At 47.6% G+C, this 14,804-nt stretch overlaps 1 protein-coding gene across 1 annotated transcript in view; it reads right to left on the bottom strand.

Moving 5' to 3' along the window:
• The window catches only part of PDIA5 (protein disulfide isomerase family A member 5), an 89,298-nt gene extending 75,505 nt beyond the window's left edge, over nt 1–13,793 (bottom strand). The window contains exon 1 of the mRNA XM_032406692.1: nt 13,637–13,793. Within this exon, the coding sequence (XP_032262583.1) occupies nt 13,637–13,681 (45 nt within the window). The 5' untranslated portion in view covers nt 13,682–13,793. The remainder of the gene's footprint in view (nt 1–13,636) is intronic.
• Between the last annotated feature and the right edge of the window lie 1,011 nt (nt 13,794–14,804).

Here is a 14,804-nt window from a genome sequence, read left to right as displayed (position 1 = left end):
GAACGAGAAACAGCATGAGAGGGGAGAGGGTCAGAGGGAGAAGCAGGCTCCCCGCCGAGCAGGGAGCCTGATGCAGGGCTCGATCCCAGGACCCTGGGATCATGACCTGAGCCGAAGGCAGTCGCTCAACCAACTGAGCCACCCAGGCGCCCCAAGCTCATCTCTTTTCACCTAACCTCCCCCACCATCCCCACCTGACTAATGAGATAAAGAGTGGTACAATTCTAGAAAATAATAGGGAGAACACTCCTTGCCACATTACACCCTCGGCTTGAAAAAGCTCCAGATCTCCGGGGTGCACGCCAGCACCCTCACGTTCTCTGTAGCTGGGGAGGCTGGTGTTACAGATTCACTTTTCAATGCAGACCACGAAACCAGAGGTATTCAATTATGTAAAAGCAGCTTGCTAAAGGAGGAGGATTTGAAGACAGAAGTTTAGTATTTAGGAAAAAGGGTGGAGGTGGGACTTGACCTTTTTTGCTCTGTCACCTGAAAAAAGATACCCTTCTTATGTTGGGAGCTGTGAAGAAACCGGTTTAATTTAGTGTAACCCACATTTTGCTCAAAATAGTTTTCAAATGTCAGAATCTAAAAGTCTAGACTCTTAAGAAGCTGGTGGTAAAGGGATCCAGGAAAATGTTAAAAACAGATGACCTGAACCCAAGGTCAGAGAACTCAAACTGGCTGAGAATTTAGAGCTGGAGGTTCGGGGGAAACAGCCAGAAACCCAAGTTGTACCTGGCTTTATTGACTGGTTGTGTGACCTTGGACAAGTCCTCTCTCTTCTCTAAGTTTCTGTAAAATGAAGGGGCCTGAAGTGATTTTTCCAAAGCACTTTGCAACTGTGACATTTTGGTAAATCCATCCTCAAGACCATTACCAGAGAAGTACCGCAAGGTAATTACACCTTGTGAAAAAAACTGCTGCATTTCTCTGAATATGTGGCCACCCACATTAAAAGCCACTCCTTTCAGTCTCCCTTGCAGCAAGTGTGGCTATATAACTAAATTCTGATCCCTAGAATATAAGCAGAAGTGTTATGTGCAACTTTTAGGAACTTTCCTGATAGACATCTGGGTCTTAGTCCCCTCCTCCCCCTGCCAGATGGAATCGGGACAAGATGGCTGGAACTCAAGCAGCCACCTTCAGACAACGGGGAGAATGGACCTGTTAAAGATGTACAGTACCCAGAAGGTACCTGGGTCCCTGACCCACAGGGGTATATACTGGCCCTAGAACACTGCTTTCTAGGCTTCAACATGAGTGAAATATATGATCTTTGTAAGGTACTATCATTCTGGGTGTTCTGGCACACATACAAATAGATCTTGAGCACCTACTGGAACAAAAGCTTAAACTAGAAAGAAATATTAACACCTGCTCCAGTTGGAATATTTCAAAGTGTGTAAGGCATTAAATCATGTGTTATACTTCAGATAAATTGCTATAAGGAAGGAGACAGAGGGACTATCAAAGGCTTGATCTACTGTGTTCTTCCCAATTACCCGAGCTTCACTATGCCTGTTCTCATCAGGTGTCTTTGTCACTTGGTGACAACTACCCACAAATGAAAGGAAAATTAGCTAGTAGCTCTCCAGTTTCCCTGCAACCTCAGCCCTTTACTACTAAGGCGGGGGGGGGGGGGGGGGCACTGCAGGAGACCAAAAGGCCTTGCAGTTCTCAGGCTTGAACTCGGCCGGTTGGTTTCCCCGATACAGGACTCCTCTCCACATTCCTGCCATCTGCAGCCTCCAAGTAGCCCTCCAGAGCCAAGGATTCAAAACGCTGGAGGCTGTTCACATGTAGTGGGCCCAAAAGGCTGTGAGAACTAAATATTTATATGTCCATGTCCTCCACACTACCATCTAATCCTGGATAGCTTCGGTCATTAGAAAGCATAAACTCCCCCCCTCTCTCAGGCCACTCTAGCAGCCCACCACACTCTGAAGGTGGTAAACACGTTCCTTCTTAGGATTCTGTAAGTGAAATACCTCAGTTCCTCACCTGTGCCCTCAAGTCCCTCGCTGTCCTGAATGATCTACCTTAGACACAGCTGTGCTCATGACTCTCAGAGCTATCCCAGGCTGGCAGCAGACTTTTAGAGCTTGGAAAGAATAATGTGCTATATTACTAGAATTTATTTTGGGAAATAAATACCTCTGCTTTCATAATTCAAAATACAGGAAATTAATCTCAACACAAATCTTGACTGGTGGGTCACAGTTAAGAAAAAAGCTGAGACACATCATTAATGAATCTCTTAAATTACGGCGCCCAAATGTCATACAGGGCTGGCAAAAGTACAATTCTTTTGGAAAGCTATTTGGCACAATTTATCAAGTATCTTAAAAGTGTTTATGCTCCTTGACTTGGTAATTCCACTTTTGGGACTCTGTCCTGAGGAAATTAGCAGAGGTTCTGACCAATGACTCATAGGGTCCTACTCGTAAGAATCAAAAATTGTAAACAACCTAAATATTCAAGAGCAGGGGAATGGTTATTTAGAGGAAACCACTCAACAGAATAACACAGCTATTTAGATGATGTTTTCAAAGACTGCGCAATGAAAAAATACTTGTTTTAATATTAAGTATTAAAAAATAAAATTCAGGGAGGCACCTGGGTGGCTCAGTCAGTTAAGGGTCTGCCTTCGGCTCAGGTCGTGATCCCAGGGTCCTGGGATGGAGCCCCCGTGTTGGACTCCCTGCTCAGAGGGGAGTCTGCTTCTCCTTCTCCCTCTGCCGCTCCCCACCACTGGTGTGTGGGCACTTGCTCTCTCAAATACAGAAATAAAAATTTTTTAAAAATAAAAAAATTAAATTAAAAACAATTCAAATGTACATGGTATGATTACAACCATACACAAAATTATGCTCAGAAAGACTGGAAGAAAAAATGCACCAAAGTAAAACTCTGTCCTTGGATAGATTTTATTCTTCTTTCCTTTTACCTATTTTTCTCAGTCACCATAATATGCACGTCCAATTTAAATCTTTAAAGAAAAAAGAAATTATCATCATTTGGACACCAACATGGAGGTTGAGATTAACAATCTCAAAGTATCACCCCACAAGCAAATATAACTTCAGAGGGGAGAAGCCTGGCAGAAACGTCCTTAACTAAGGGACAAATGCTAGCGACACTAATGGTTAATGGGTAAAATTGACATCATATGCCTCCAGACAGAACTCACTGAATGGAAACATCATCAAAATTCCAGTTGAGGGGAGCCTGGGTGGCTCAGTCGGTGAAGCGTCTGTCTTCGGCTCAGATCATGATCTCAGGGTCCTGGGATCGAGCCCCACATTGGGCTCCCTGCTCAGTGGGGAGCCTGCTTCTTCCTCTCCCTCTGTATACCACTCTGCCTACTTGTGCTCTCTCTCTCTCTCTCTGTCAAATAAATAAATAAATCTTAAAAAAAAAAAAGTTGAAGGACATTCTTAAAAATTATCAAGGTCACAAAAGACAAAGACTGAGAAACTGGTCCAGATTACAGGAAACTAAAGAGATAGGACAATTAAATTCAACGTGTGATTCTGAACTGGGTTCTGAGCCAAATGCCACATTCCTGATTGTGATCATTGTACTGTGGTTATGTAAGAGAATATCCTTGCCTTTTAGGAAATACTGAAGTATTCAGGGGGCAAAGGAGCATCATGTCTCTGAACTTTATAAATGTTGAGGGAGAATGTGATAGAACAAATGTGATAAAATGTTAATATGTGTGGAATCTGGGTAAAGAGCAGATGGGAATCCTTTGTATTCTTCTTGCAACTCTGTAAGTCTGAAATTAGTTAGAAAAAAAAAAAAGCTTACCTAAAAAAAGAAAAAAAAAAAAGATGCCCAGAACACAACCAGATACTGTCCCCACCTCTTCCTGAAACCCTCAGCAGGCCAGCCAGCACGCACTAGTGGTACTTTCCCATGTAAGGAGAGTGCTGATCTGCCCTTCTTCCCTTCCCACTGACTCTACTCCTCTGCTTACCTGACACTGTAGTTTTTTATAGGATCTATTATATGAAATCTGCAAAGCACTCTGCATGCAGCACATACCTAGAATGGCTTTGATGAGAGAGAGAGAGAGAGAGAGAGAGAGAGAGAAATACAAAAGAACATCCATTTTTAAATATGGGTAATTTATGCCCCTTAATAAGGCAAATTTTAAGCATCTGTCACCAACCACCATGGCTAAATGGCACTCTTTGCCAGGAATGAAGGCCTCACCACAAACCAAGTTTGGGAATTTCACCACTCATCCTTCCCAACGTGCAAATGTCTACCCAGCAGCCTTTGAAATAAAAACAAGCACCGTGAGTCCCTGAATGGGGTGTGTGTCTGTGTGTCAGACACACAGAGAGGGCCTGGCCCTGAGCTGTGCACCCCTGACTAGCTGCAGCTGAGGAGCTAAATGTGCTTATTAAAAAAGAGAGAGAGAGATGGGAAAGCACTGGCAAGGAACAGAACCCAAGAGCGAATTCTTCAGTCCCCAAATCCAGGGCCCAGGGATGAGCCCCTGATCATGAGAATCCTCCAAGTACAGAGTGCCTACTCTGGGACCAGGAGCAGCTAAGCAATCCACATGCCTATCTCATTTAATTATCTTGGCAAGAGAACTCAGTAGGTCCTTTTGGTATATCTATTTTATAGGTAAGGAAACTGAGACGAGGAGGAGCTAAGAAACTTGCTGAACATCACACAGCAAATAGGTGAGAGCGCAGTGACGCAGAGCCCAGTCTCACAGGCTCGGGTGCTCCGGCTGGAGCACGGAGACCACAGATTCCTGGAGCCACACATACCGCACTGCTCGCTCTTCTAAATACAAAGCCTGGTACATTTCTTCTGTGCTGCTTGCTTTAAAAGCTACACCTTCCATGTGGGCCACGCAGTACAGGGTTCCTCCCTTGCGTTCCCCACAGCATGTGGCTGTCAACAAGGGACAATTCAGGGGCAGGACAACTGATCCGAGAGCTTATAAAAACAGGTTTTCTTATCCTGAGATTGCAACTGCAGTGCATTTAACCAGGACTTAAGTCCCTAAAGCTTTTAACGTTTTGAAAAACCTCTTCGAGAGCCAAGAGGGCTTTGGGCCGCCTGCCAGCCTGGTGTGCTAGGCCTGCTAACAAGGAGAGCTGGTTGGGGGAACAGTGAATCAGGCAGCAGGGAGGGAGGGAGAGCAGGTAAATTCCCCACTCCGGTAATCCAACTCTGCCTCAAAGCTCAGTTAATTGATAAGAAAATAATAATTCACGACCCATGGTGTACATCCATGCTTTTACATACGTTCTCTCTCTCAGTCCTCTAATGTTGAGGGTTTAAACCAGTGTTTCCCCCCCACTTCAAGCGTCAACCCATGAGCCGAGTCACAAAATCAGTTCAGTGGATTACCACCAGCATTTTAAAAATGACATTAACTAGAAAACCTCAGTATGTACCATAAATAGCAAGACCAAGTGTTCAGTAAAACATTTATATCTTTTGTATTTATGTACATATATACTTGGCTATAATGTAAAATGTACAGTTGTATTTGCAGCAGTCGCAGTAAAAATACTTGAAAAACTGTCATAAACAATCTGCATGGGAGGTCGTGCTATCCCCACTTTAGAGACATGAAAACTGAGGCTCACAGAAGCGAAGGGACAGCCCTCAGGGGAAGCCTAATACTTGCTTGACTTCTGAGCGTGCAAGTTAACGTGAACATTTCCCACTGGTATCCCTCAAGCCCTCTTGGCTCCCATGAGCTCCACCCAAAACAAGACTGGAGAGACCAGCAAGTCCGCCTTCCCCTCCGGTGCAGCCATCAAGCGCGACCAACTGAAAAGAGCTGCAGCGACAACCTGATCCATCTTCCCCTGCTACCTGCTTGCCCACAGTTCCCCACACGCCTTCAGAGGAAAGGAGAGCAGTGCATGCTCCAGCCCAGTGCCACCTCACAGCATCCCCAGTGTACATGGACCGTGACACGGGAGAGCGTGTGCCACACCACTCAGCCCAGAGCCATGGCCTTGGCTGGCAAAACACTAGGCACAAAAACTTGTAAATCTGCCTGCTTTGTAGGCACAACAGCTCTAAGTATAGGTTTTTTAGAAATAGACTCCTGAGCCATATCCTTGAAGAACATCATCCCACAGATCCGGGGAGGCTGGGAATCCAACTGTACACGTATCCCCTTGAAGGGGATTTGGATCCACAGCCAGGCTGGGAAACCTCTGCCACCCACCCATCTTTGGGCTCCACGTCACTCCGCTCTCCTTCACAGCCAGAATTTTCCATCTCCGCTCAGCCCCCACCCATTCCTCAGCCCCCTCAGATCTTCCCCTATCACCACACCAAGAAGACGCTGAGCGAGGACTTGCAGTGACTTCCACACGGATAACCCTACAGGCATGTCCTGTTCTCCTGTGCCTCATCTTCTTGAACCCCAGTGGGACACTCCTGGCCTCCCTCCTACCTCTCCAGCCACGCCTCCTATCTTCTTTGCAATCCTTTTTCCCCCCAGCCTTTAAGTGTTGAAGTTCCTCAGGCCCCCATTGCTCCACCTTATCTTTCCTCTCTATACTCTCCATGGGGGTCTCACCCACCTCCAGAGGAGCACCCCTAAATTAACATGTCCAGCTCAGACCTCCCTCTTCGGCACCATATCCTCACATCCTGCTTACTCAGTGCTTCTTAAACTGGGGTCACATAGACTTGTCAAATGCTAAAAACCTAAATCTCATACAAATAGATATTGAGCCTCTTTCAAAGTGTTACTGAGCTCTTAATAAGGGACCCACTAAAATAGTTACATCAAAAAAGGATATAAGGGGGTGCCTGGGTGGCTCAGTCAGTTAAGCGTCTGCCTTCCGCTCAGGTCATGATCCCAGGGTCCTGGGATCACATCGGGCTCCCAGCTCAGCGGGGAGCCTGCTTCTCCCTCTCCCTCTGCCTCTCCCCCTGCCTGTGCTCTGTCTCTCTCTCTCTCAAATGAATAAATAAAATCTTTAAAAAAAAAAAAAAAGACTTAAAAAATATGTCAAAAAAAGAAGTTATAAGAAACTAATATGCATATAGTTCATGGAGGGGGAAAAAGAATCCTGTTAGAAGACTGCTAAATTCGATATAAAACTGGTTAATGTCCTGCAAGGCAATCACCTCCGGGTCTCTCTTCTCTACCAAAGAGAAATCATTTGCATCGTATCTACCTGTAGAGTATGGGTCCTAAAGAATAATAAACAAAGGTATATTTCCTAGAGCACCAGGTGGCCCTTAGGTGGCCTTCTTACACAATGCTCTAGTATGACATTAAAAAGACACTAAATCAGCTTTTCTTTCCAAGTTTTGGGATAATTCTTCTTTACACTGAGGTCTGTGAACTTGGGTGGGGAAAAGTTATGTTTATTTTCACTAAGCTCTAAATGAAATTTAGCCTTACCTTTATTACAAATGTAGGTAACAAACTACAGAAGCACTAGCGAGTGTCTGTGACTTTGCCACCAGCAGAAATCATATGTATTTTTTTGCCCTTATCCCCCAGAAACCACATTTTTCTCATAACAAAAGGTGCAGATATCTTGAAACACTGTTTATGCTCATCACTAAATATTACAGAAAATACCAAACCTGCCATTAGATCTTCCTAAATGATGCATTTATGAATATAAGTATTATTTTTATCATATACTTGTTATAATATTTTGATAACTGTATTTCAGTATCATTGTTTTGCTTTGTAATCTTATGCATTGTTTTATACATTTAAAAACATTATTCTAAGAAAGGGTCTGTCCATAAGTCCTCAGAGAAGCCTTTCCTGACTAACCCTGCATTAAAGTTAGGGACCTGTGTTACACATTCTTTTATCACCTTATATTTCCTCTTTCCAGCACTTTACTACCTGAATTAATAAATTAGTGGCTCTCCCACTAGGCAATGGGAGGAAGGGATGGTGTCCATCTTATTTATCATTATGTCCCTACTGCCTCAGCATGGTATATCTGACTCATAAGACTGTCAAGAAATATCTGTTTAAAAAAAAAGAAAAAAGAAAGACCTGTGGGATGAATGAACATCTGTGACACGGTAGCATGCAGATGCTTGTCCACATTCCTTAGAGATACAGAGCATGTACCATACTCTGCCCAGGACCTAGCAAAGTCAGACCCCTTGACAAAAGCAAACTCACTTGTTCTTCACAAGCCTGCCCTACTTGGCCCCAACAATAGAACTTTCCAGCCAACCCCACTTCTAGGCTCAGAGACTAGATTTCCTCTACGTTTCAGCCCCAGCAGAGGGCCCTCAATCTAGATCTCCATTAATACCTTCTAAAGCAAGGATTAAAGCATCTGCTCATAAGTTAAAGGCATCTGCTCAAGCCAAAGGGCTGGAGCGGGGAGTGGACACTCTACCCCGACCTCAGACAGCTACAATGAAGTCAGGCACAGGCTTGCCATCAGACCATCTGGGAACAGAGTGCATGTTAAACTGGGGGCTCAGGATGACCCTGGAGAATAAAACACACCAAAAGGGTATTCTAAACCCACAGTCCATCTGAGTGTATTTAACCCCCCACCACATGATTGCAAAGCTAATATTCAGAAGCAGTTTCACCAACATAAAACATGTGGAAATGCTTTGCAAACTCTAAAGCCCTCTACAAATGTGCCGAGTGTTGTGTAATTCTCGTCAGCAGATCAACTGGGTAGCCAGAGGCTCTTTTCACTGCTGCAGGATGCACCAGGCAGCCCAGCAATGGGTGGGCATCACTGCTCCTCCCTTCTCCCACTGGGACCTAAGATGCTAGGTATGGGGAGGGTGGGAGTCAAAGAAACCATGGAAGTCCTAGTAACATAAGAGAACTTAGGCTCCTTACACCCCATGCATCACTCTCTGACCCGCCGTCACTTAGCCTCCAAAACCTGCCACCACCCCCAAATGAGACACGAGAGCCCCAGAGAACAAAACCACAAAGCTGGGGCAAACCCTCCAGGGAGACAGTGTGGAGTAACATTCTCAAGAGAGGATCCACTTTCAGAAGAAAGGGGAGAGAAACACAGAGCACCTAAATCTTCATCCCCTCGGCAGCCCCCGCCCCCTCATCCAGAGGCTCTGCAGAGACCCACTGGGAGAGACAGAAAGTCCAGAGCCCAGAGGAACTGTGATGGGGAGAGTCCCAGCAGTCCCCCCAACGCCCAGCCTGAAGCCTCTGCTCACACCCCCTCTAGCCCTCTACTGCCTTCCAACTGGCTTCCCCAGCACCTCTCCTTCAACTTGAGGTAATCGCCATGGCTCCCATTTACTGGGCCCTCCCGCAGGCCGGCACTGTGCTGGGTGCTTCCTGTATTATCTCGGATGCTTTCAAAGAGGCAAATGGGTATCAATAGCACCACTAACAAGCAAGAAAATGGAGGCAGGGCCCAAGGTCACACAGCTCCTGAGTGTCAGGCTGGCTAAAAACCCATATTCTATCCACGGCATCACACTTGACTTTATCTCCTAGATAACAGAGAAGAAAGTATTGTTCTGGGAAAATTAATCCAGTCTCTTCCACTCCAACCCAAGCCTACACCATGGACTGACTGCTCTTGTTATTAGAAGAGCAGCTCGCATCATGTCTCTCCATTACCTACAGAAGCAAGTCCCCAAAGCTTTGCCAGTCATGTAAGGTTCTTTACAATCCACTTTTCCAATCTTATTCACCGTCCCCAGACTCAAATCTTTCCTTCCACCCAGCCTGGCCCATAACTCCTCACTGCCCGTATTTCTGTCTCAGACAGTTTCCTTTCTCTGCCTGCAACACTGGTTCATGGACTGGGGACGACTGTGTGCCAGGGCCCAGGCTAGGTGCTGGGGACACAATGGACAGAACGGGGAGGACAGCCCCCCACTCCCAATCTCAGAGCTCAGAGTCAACCCTCGTTGTGAGGCATGAGCTAGGCCCCTTCTCTGTGACTAGGTGCCCCTCGGCCCAAAACCCTAGCGCTCAGTGTCTGCCACCAACTCATTCCTCCAACTCATGTGTCACCTCTGTTTTAAAACTTCCTCTGTAATGTGTTTATTTCTGTGGGAAAAGTGCACTCCAGGTTCCAAACAGCATTATAAATGGCAATTAGGTCCCCAGGCCAGCCCACAAAAGCCTATTAAATATATAATGGTGTAGAACCTAAATACGTGTACATTAAAAGCTCTGCGGGAGAGACCAGGAACGAACATCTCCTGCTTCCTGCACCCCCCACCCCCACCGTCCCACCAGGTGCTGAGCGTCAAGGCACAGACAAGGGCAGAGGCCAGAGCAGTGACTGCGGAAGAGGGAAGCAGGTGGAAGACGGGGGACTGGGATGGCAGAGATGGAGCAGGAAGAAACCTGATTTATAATTCAGGAGCCTGGCACCAATCCCAGCTCTGCCTTACAAACACAGTGGCCTTGAGACCCTTCCCTCTCAAAGCCTCACTTTTCTAAAATGAAAGAGCTGAGTTACATCATTAGTTCTCAACCAACTGAGCTGGGTGACTTCGCGTCCTCTCCAGCTCCGACAAGTCTCCATTCTGAGGACTGGAGGTAGACTACACCACAAGCAGCGAGGATGGTCTGGGGAAGGGGCAGCCACAGAGAGAAGCTGAGCTGGGCAGCAGGAAGGGGCAGTCAGCCGCAGGGGCACGGGTAGGACAGCACAGCCTCCCCAGGCCGAGGGCAGAGACACGCAGCCGGGAGGGAGGGGCTAGAACCACCTTGTCCCAAGAGTTGACTGTGACTCTTTTCATCCCCATATTTTTGTGGAAGGCTGAGAGGCCGGCCCCAAAGGAACATTTTTTCCTTTATTAACTTTTCTGATCAAAAACTAATACATACTCATACAGAAAACTTGGGGAAACAGGAAAAAAAAAAAAGCACAAGCAAAGAAGTAAACAAACAGGGCGCCTGGGTGGCTCAGTCAGTTAAGCGTCTGCCTTCGGCTCAGGTCATGATCCCAGCATCTTGGAATCAAGCCCAGCATCGGGCTCCTTGCTCAGCAGGAAGCCTGCTTCTCCCTCTTCCACTCGCCTTGCTTGTGTTCCCCTCTCTCGCTGTGTTTCTCTGTCAAATAAATAAAAATCTTTAAAAAAAATAAACATTTAAAAAAAAAGAAGTAAACAAACATCCCCCACAGCTGTGCCTTCCTGAACAATCGCTGTTGACATCATCCAAAATTCCTCAACCACTTATGTAGCTATCTTCAGCCACCCTGGGATTCATGTTGTACCCTGCTTCTCCCCTAATTATCACACTCAAGCACTTTTCCACATCCCTAGATAGTCTTCATAAGCATCATAAAATATTTTGATAATCATGGCATTCTAGTAAATATAAACATTCTTTATAAACATCACTTTCCATGGCATGGACAGGACCAAAAGTCATTTAAACCATGCCGTTATTGTTGAGCATTTAAGCCATTTCCAAATTTTTGCTACTGTAAAAAATGTGGTAGGTATGTATCACTGTCCATGAATCTCTGTAGACCCCTTTATACTGCTTCATGTCCCTTGGGTCACAGCCTAGTGCTCTGCACATATCGGCTCTCAGTAAATATTGAGTGAACAAGGAAACCCAATACACTCCCAGGACCTGGGGAGCCCTTATCAGATGGACATAGAGTTTAAATTTACAGAGGCCCACCCTGGTATCCACCAGCCACTCGGCACTGAGACTGCACCAATGACACCTGCTGAGCTGAGCTAGGGCATGGGGAAAGGACAATGTCAATTTCATGCTGCAGATTCCCAGCTCCAGTGCTCTGGGCAAACCTACCCACCCTTCTGTACCTTCAGGTGGAGGGCATCAGCAGACCTCAAAGGCCTTCCTGGCTCCCCCACACTCCCTCCAGACTGTACAACCCACTGCCTCAAGAAAGCCAGGGCTGACCTTCCTGCCAAATTAATGTGTGGCCCCCCTTCAATGGAGGCTCCCAGGCCTTTGGGTATTAGTGCTCACTGTCCTGTCTTTATTTGCTCACAGGACTGACTCCTCTGCCCAAACCAGGGCAGCACCATGGAGGGTAGGGACAATCTGTGCTTTGCTCTCCATCCAAAATCCAATCCAGTGCCAAACAATGTGGTTGATAAATAAATATTTGCTGAATGAAACTTCTTCCCAGATTCTCAAGCCCTGTATTTTTACAGGAGGCGGGGAGGGGGAGAAGAAAAGAGGAAAGCAGGACCCCCTAAAACAAGCCAAGTGCAAAGACCTGCTAAGGGCTCCCGCTGGAGCTGGCCCCCTCTGCCCAGTTCTGCAGTACCACCTGGCCTAGAGACCAGCCCAGGCCAGCTGGCTCCGGAAAACAGAATGCAAAACAGATGATCCACACACAGACGCAGGTGAAGGGACACTGTCCCACTCCAGACTAGTTCTCTCCCAGAGGGAGAAAGGTCAGAGCTAGGGGACAGGGAGCTTCCTTTCCCACCCACTTCCAGACAACCAGAAAAGACAGGGCCACTCCTCACTGGTGATCTGGAGGGTATCTGGAGATGGAAGGCAGGGTATCTGGAGATGGAAGTGTTTAAAGTAACTAAATCCACACTCCAGTTTTCCTCCTTATGTTGCCCAGCATCCTTGCCACACCCAAAAGAAAAAAAACTGAAAAATCTGGGCTGGAGAGGGTGCTAGCAGCAGAAAGTTTTTCCCTGGAACTTCAGGCAAAAAAGAAAAAAAGGAACCAAGATTGTCCTAAAACAAGGGAGACCAGAAATTATGGAGACATGTGGAAACAGGCCACATTATCCCATCACACACCCACAGTAACACCACCACCAAACCCAGAGAGCCCAGGGCACTGTGGCCACACACATTCTGGCCACTTCTAGGGATGCCCTGGAGCCACCCCCACCCCCAACCCCCGCCCTTCCAAGTGCAGCAAACTCCTCTCAGAGTCCACCACTCCCAGCACACTGGCCCACCCGTCTTTCACTCTTGGATGATGGTGCAATTCACAGAACTTCCTCCATCCGACCCCCCCCCCCCATGGCCTTGTGAGGGGGGTGCCTTTACCGTCCCCATTTCAAGGATGAGGAGACTAAGTCAGATATATTAAATGATACTCCGTGTCACAAACTAGAAAGTGGCTGAGGTAAGAGCCAACGGCAGTTGGGTGTAGGAGCAGACCTCCTCCGCGGACCCCACCCAGCCCGCCCAGGGTGCCTGCAGGCGGGGGCCCAGGCGGTGACCGGCAGTTGCCCGGCTGCTCAGGGTGGAAACCAAGAACAAGGTGGCCCTAAAGCAAGGTTTCCGGCAGTGCAGGTATAAAGCACCCCCATGCCACCCCGCACTCACACAGGTGCAGGGCCCAGAGTCTGGGCGCGGCGCACCCCGCAATCCGCGGTTGTCCCGCCCTAGGCGGCGGCTGCCCCCTGACTTGTACCCCCGCAAAGTTGTGCCCGCGGCGCAAGCATGCAGCGCGGCTCCCTCCAACCCCTGCGCCCTGGAGCCCTCCGCCGGGAGGGCACAGGGGCCGCCCCGCTGCCTCCCCCACAGCCACCGGGTCCCCGCCTGCCCCGCACGCCCCCACCCCGGGACTTGGAGGCTTCTCCCCGCACGCCCCGCGAGGGCCGGGAGCACGGAGCGCGGACCCCAACGCGGGGCGCACATGCCGCCCCCGCCCGGACCCCAGCTCCGCAGCCTCACCGAGATCGCCAGCAGCAGCAGCCATGCCCGCGCGACCCGCGCCATCCCTGCCGCCGCTGCCTACGGCGGGCTCCGCTCTCCACTCAGGCTCCCGCGCCCGCAGCTCCGTCAGGTCCAACAAGCCACGGCCACTTCCCAGCCTCTCCCCGCCTCCGAGTTCCTGGTGCCACGTCTGCCAAAGCATGCGCACCAGGCTGGGAGAGGCGGCCGGGAAGAGGTGCTTGCTGGGAGTCGTAGTTTGCTGCAAGGCTGGGCTGGGGGCCTCTAGCGTGGACTTGGCCCTAAGGGCACAGAGGCGCATGAGTGGAGCCCGAAATGGCAAGGTCAGCCAGTAAGGGAAGGCAATTGATTTGCAGGGCTAAGGCTGTGCCTGAAGTTTCAGAAACAAGACCTCATTCAACTCACAAAAGTCAGTTTCATTTTCCCCACTTTGATGATGAAGAGGCAGCCCAGAGAATTTAAGTAATTTGACCGAAATCACACGGTTTGCAAAAGGGAGAATCCAGCGCTGCTTGTGGAGGGTAGGAAAAGCTCACACCTAACCTGTCTTTTGTTCATTCAGAAATACTTCATTGAGCTACTGGAAAAGAGTTTGGCAGTTCCTCAAAAAGTTAAACGTGGATTACCATATGACCTAAAAATTCCACTTCTAAGCATATACGTAAAAGAATTGGAAATAGGTATTCAAACAAATGTTTGTACACAAATGTTCCTAGCACCATTATTCACAATAGCCAAGAGTTTTCCAACTCAAGTGTCCATTGAGGGATTAATGGTTAGCAAAATATGGTACATCCATACAGTGGTATATTACTCAGGCATAAAAAGCAAGTACTGATATGGGCTATAATGTGGATGAACCTAGAATATATTATTTATTGCAATATTATGCTAAGAAAGAAGCCAGACACAAAAGATTGCATATTGTATGATTACATTTATATGAAATATCCAGAAATAGGTAAATCCATAGGGACAGAAAGCAGATTAGAGATTGCCTAGGGCTGGTGGGGAGGAGGGTTTGTGAAGTGAATGCTCACTGGGTACAGGATCTCCTTTGAGGGTGATAAAAATATTTTGGAAAGAGGTAATGGTTGGACAAGATTGCGAATGTAATAAACGCCACTGAATTCTCCATTTTAAAATGGTTACTTTTATGTTATGTGAA

This window comes from Phoca vitulina, unplaced genomic scaffold (genome assembly GCF_004348235.1).
Source record: "Phoca vitulina isolate PV1807 unplaced genomic scaffold, GSC_HSeal_1.0 scaffold8, whole genome shotgun sequence".
NCBI lineage: Eukaryota > Metazoa > Chordata > Mammalia > Carnivora > Phocidae > Phoca > Phoca vitulina.
Note: the sequence above shows the minus strand (reverse complement) of the source record. Positions and strands in the feature narration are given on the sequence as shown.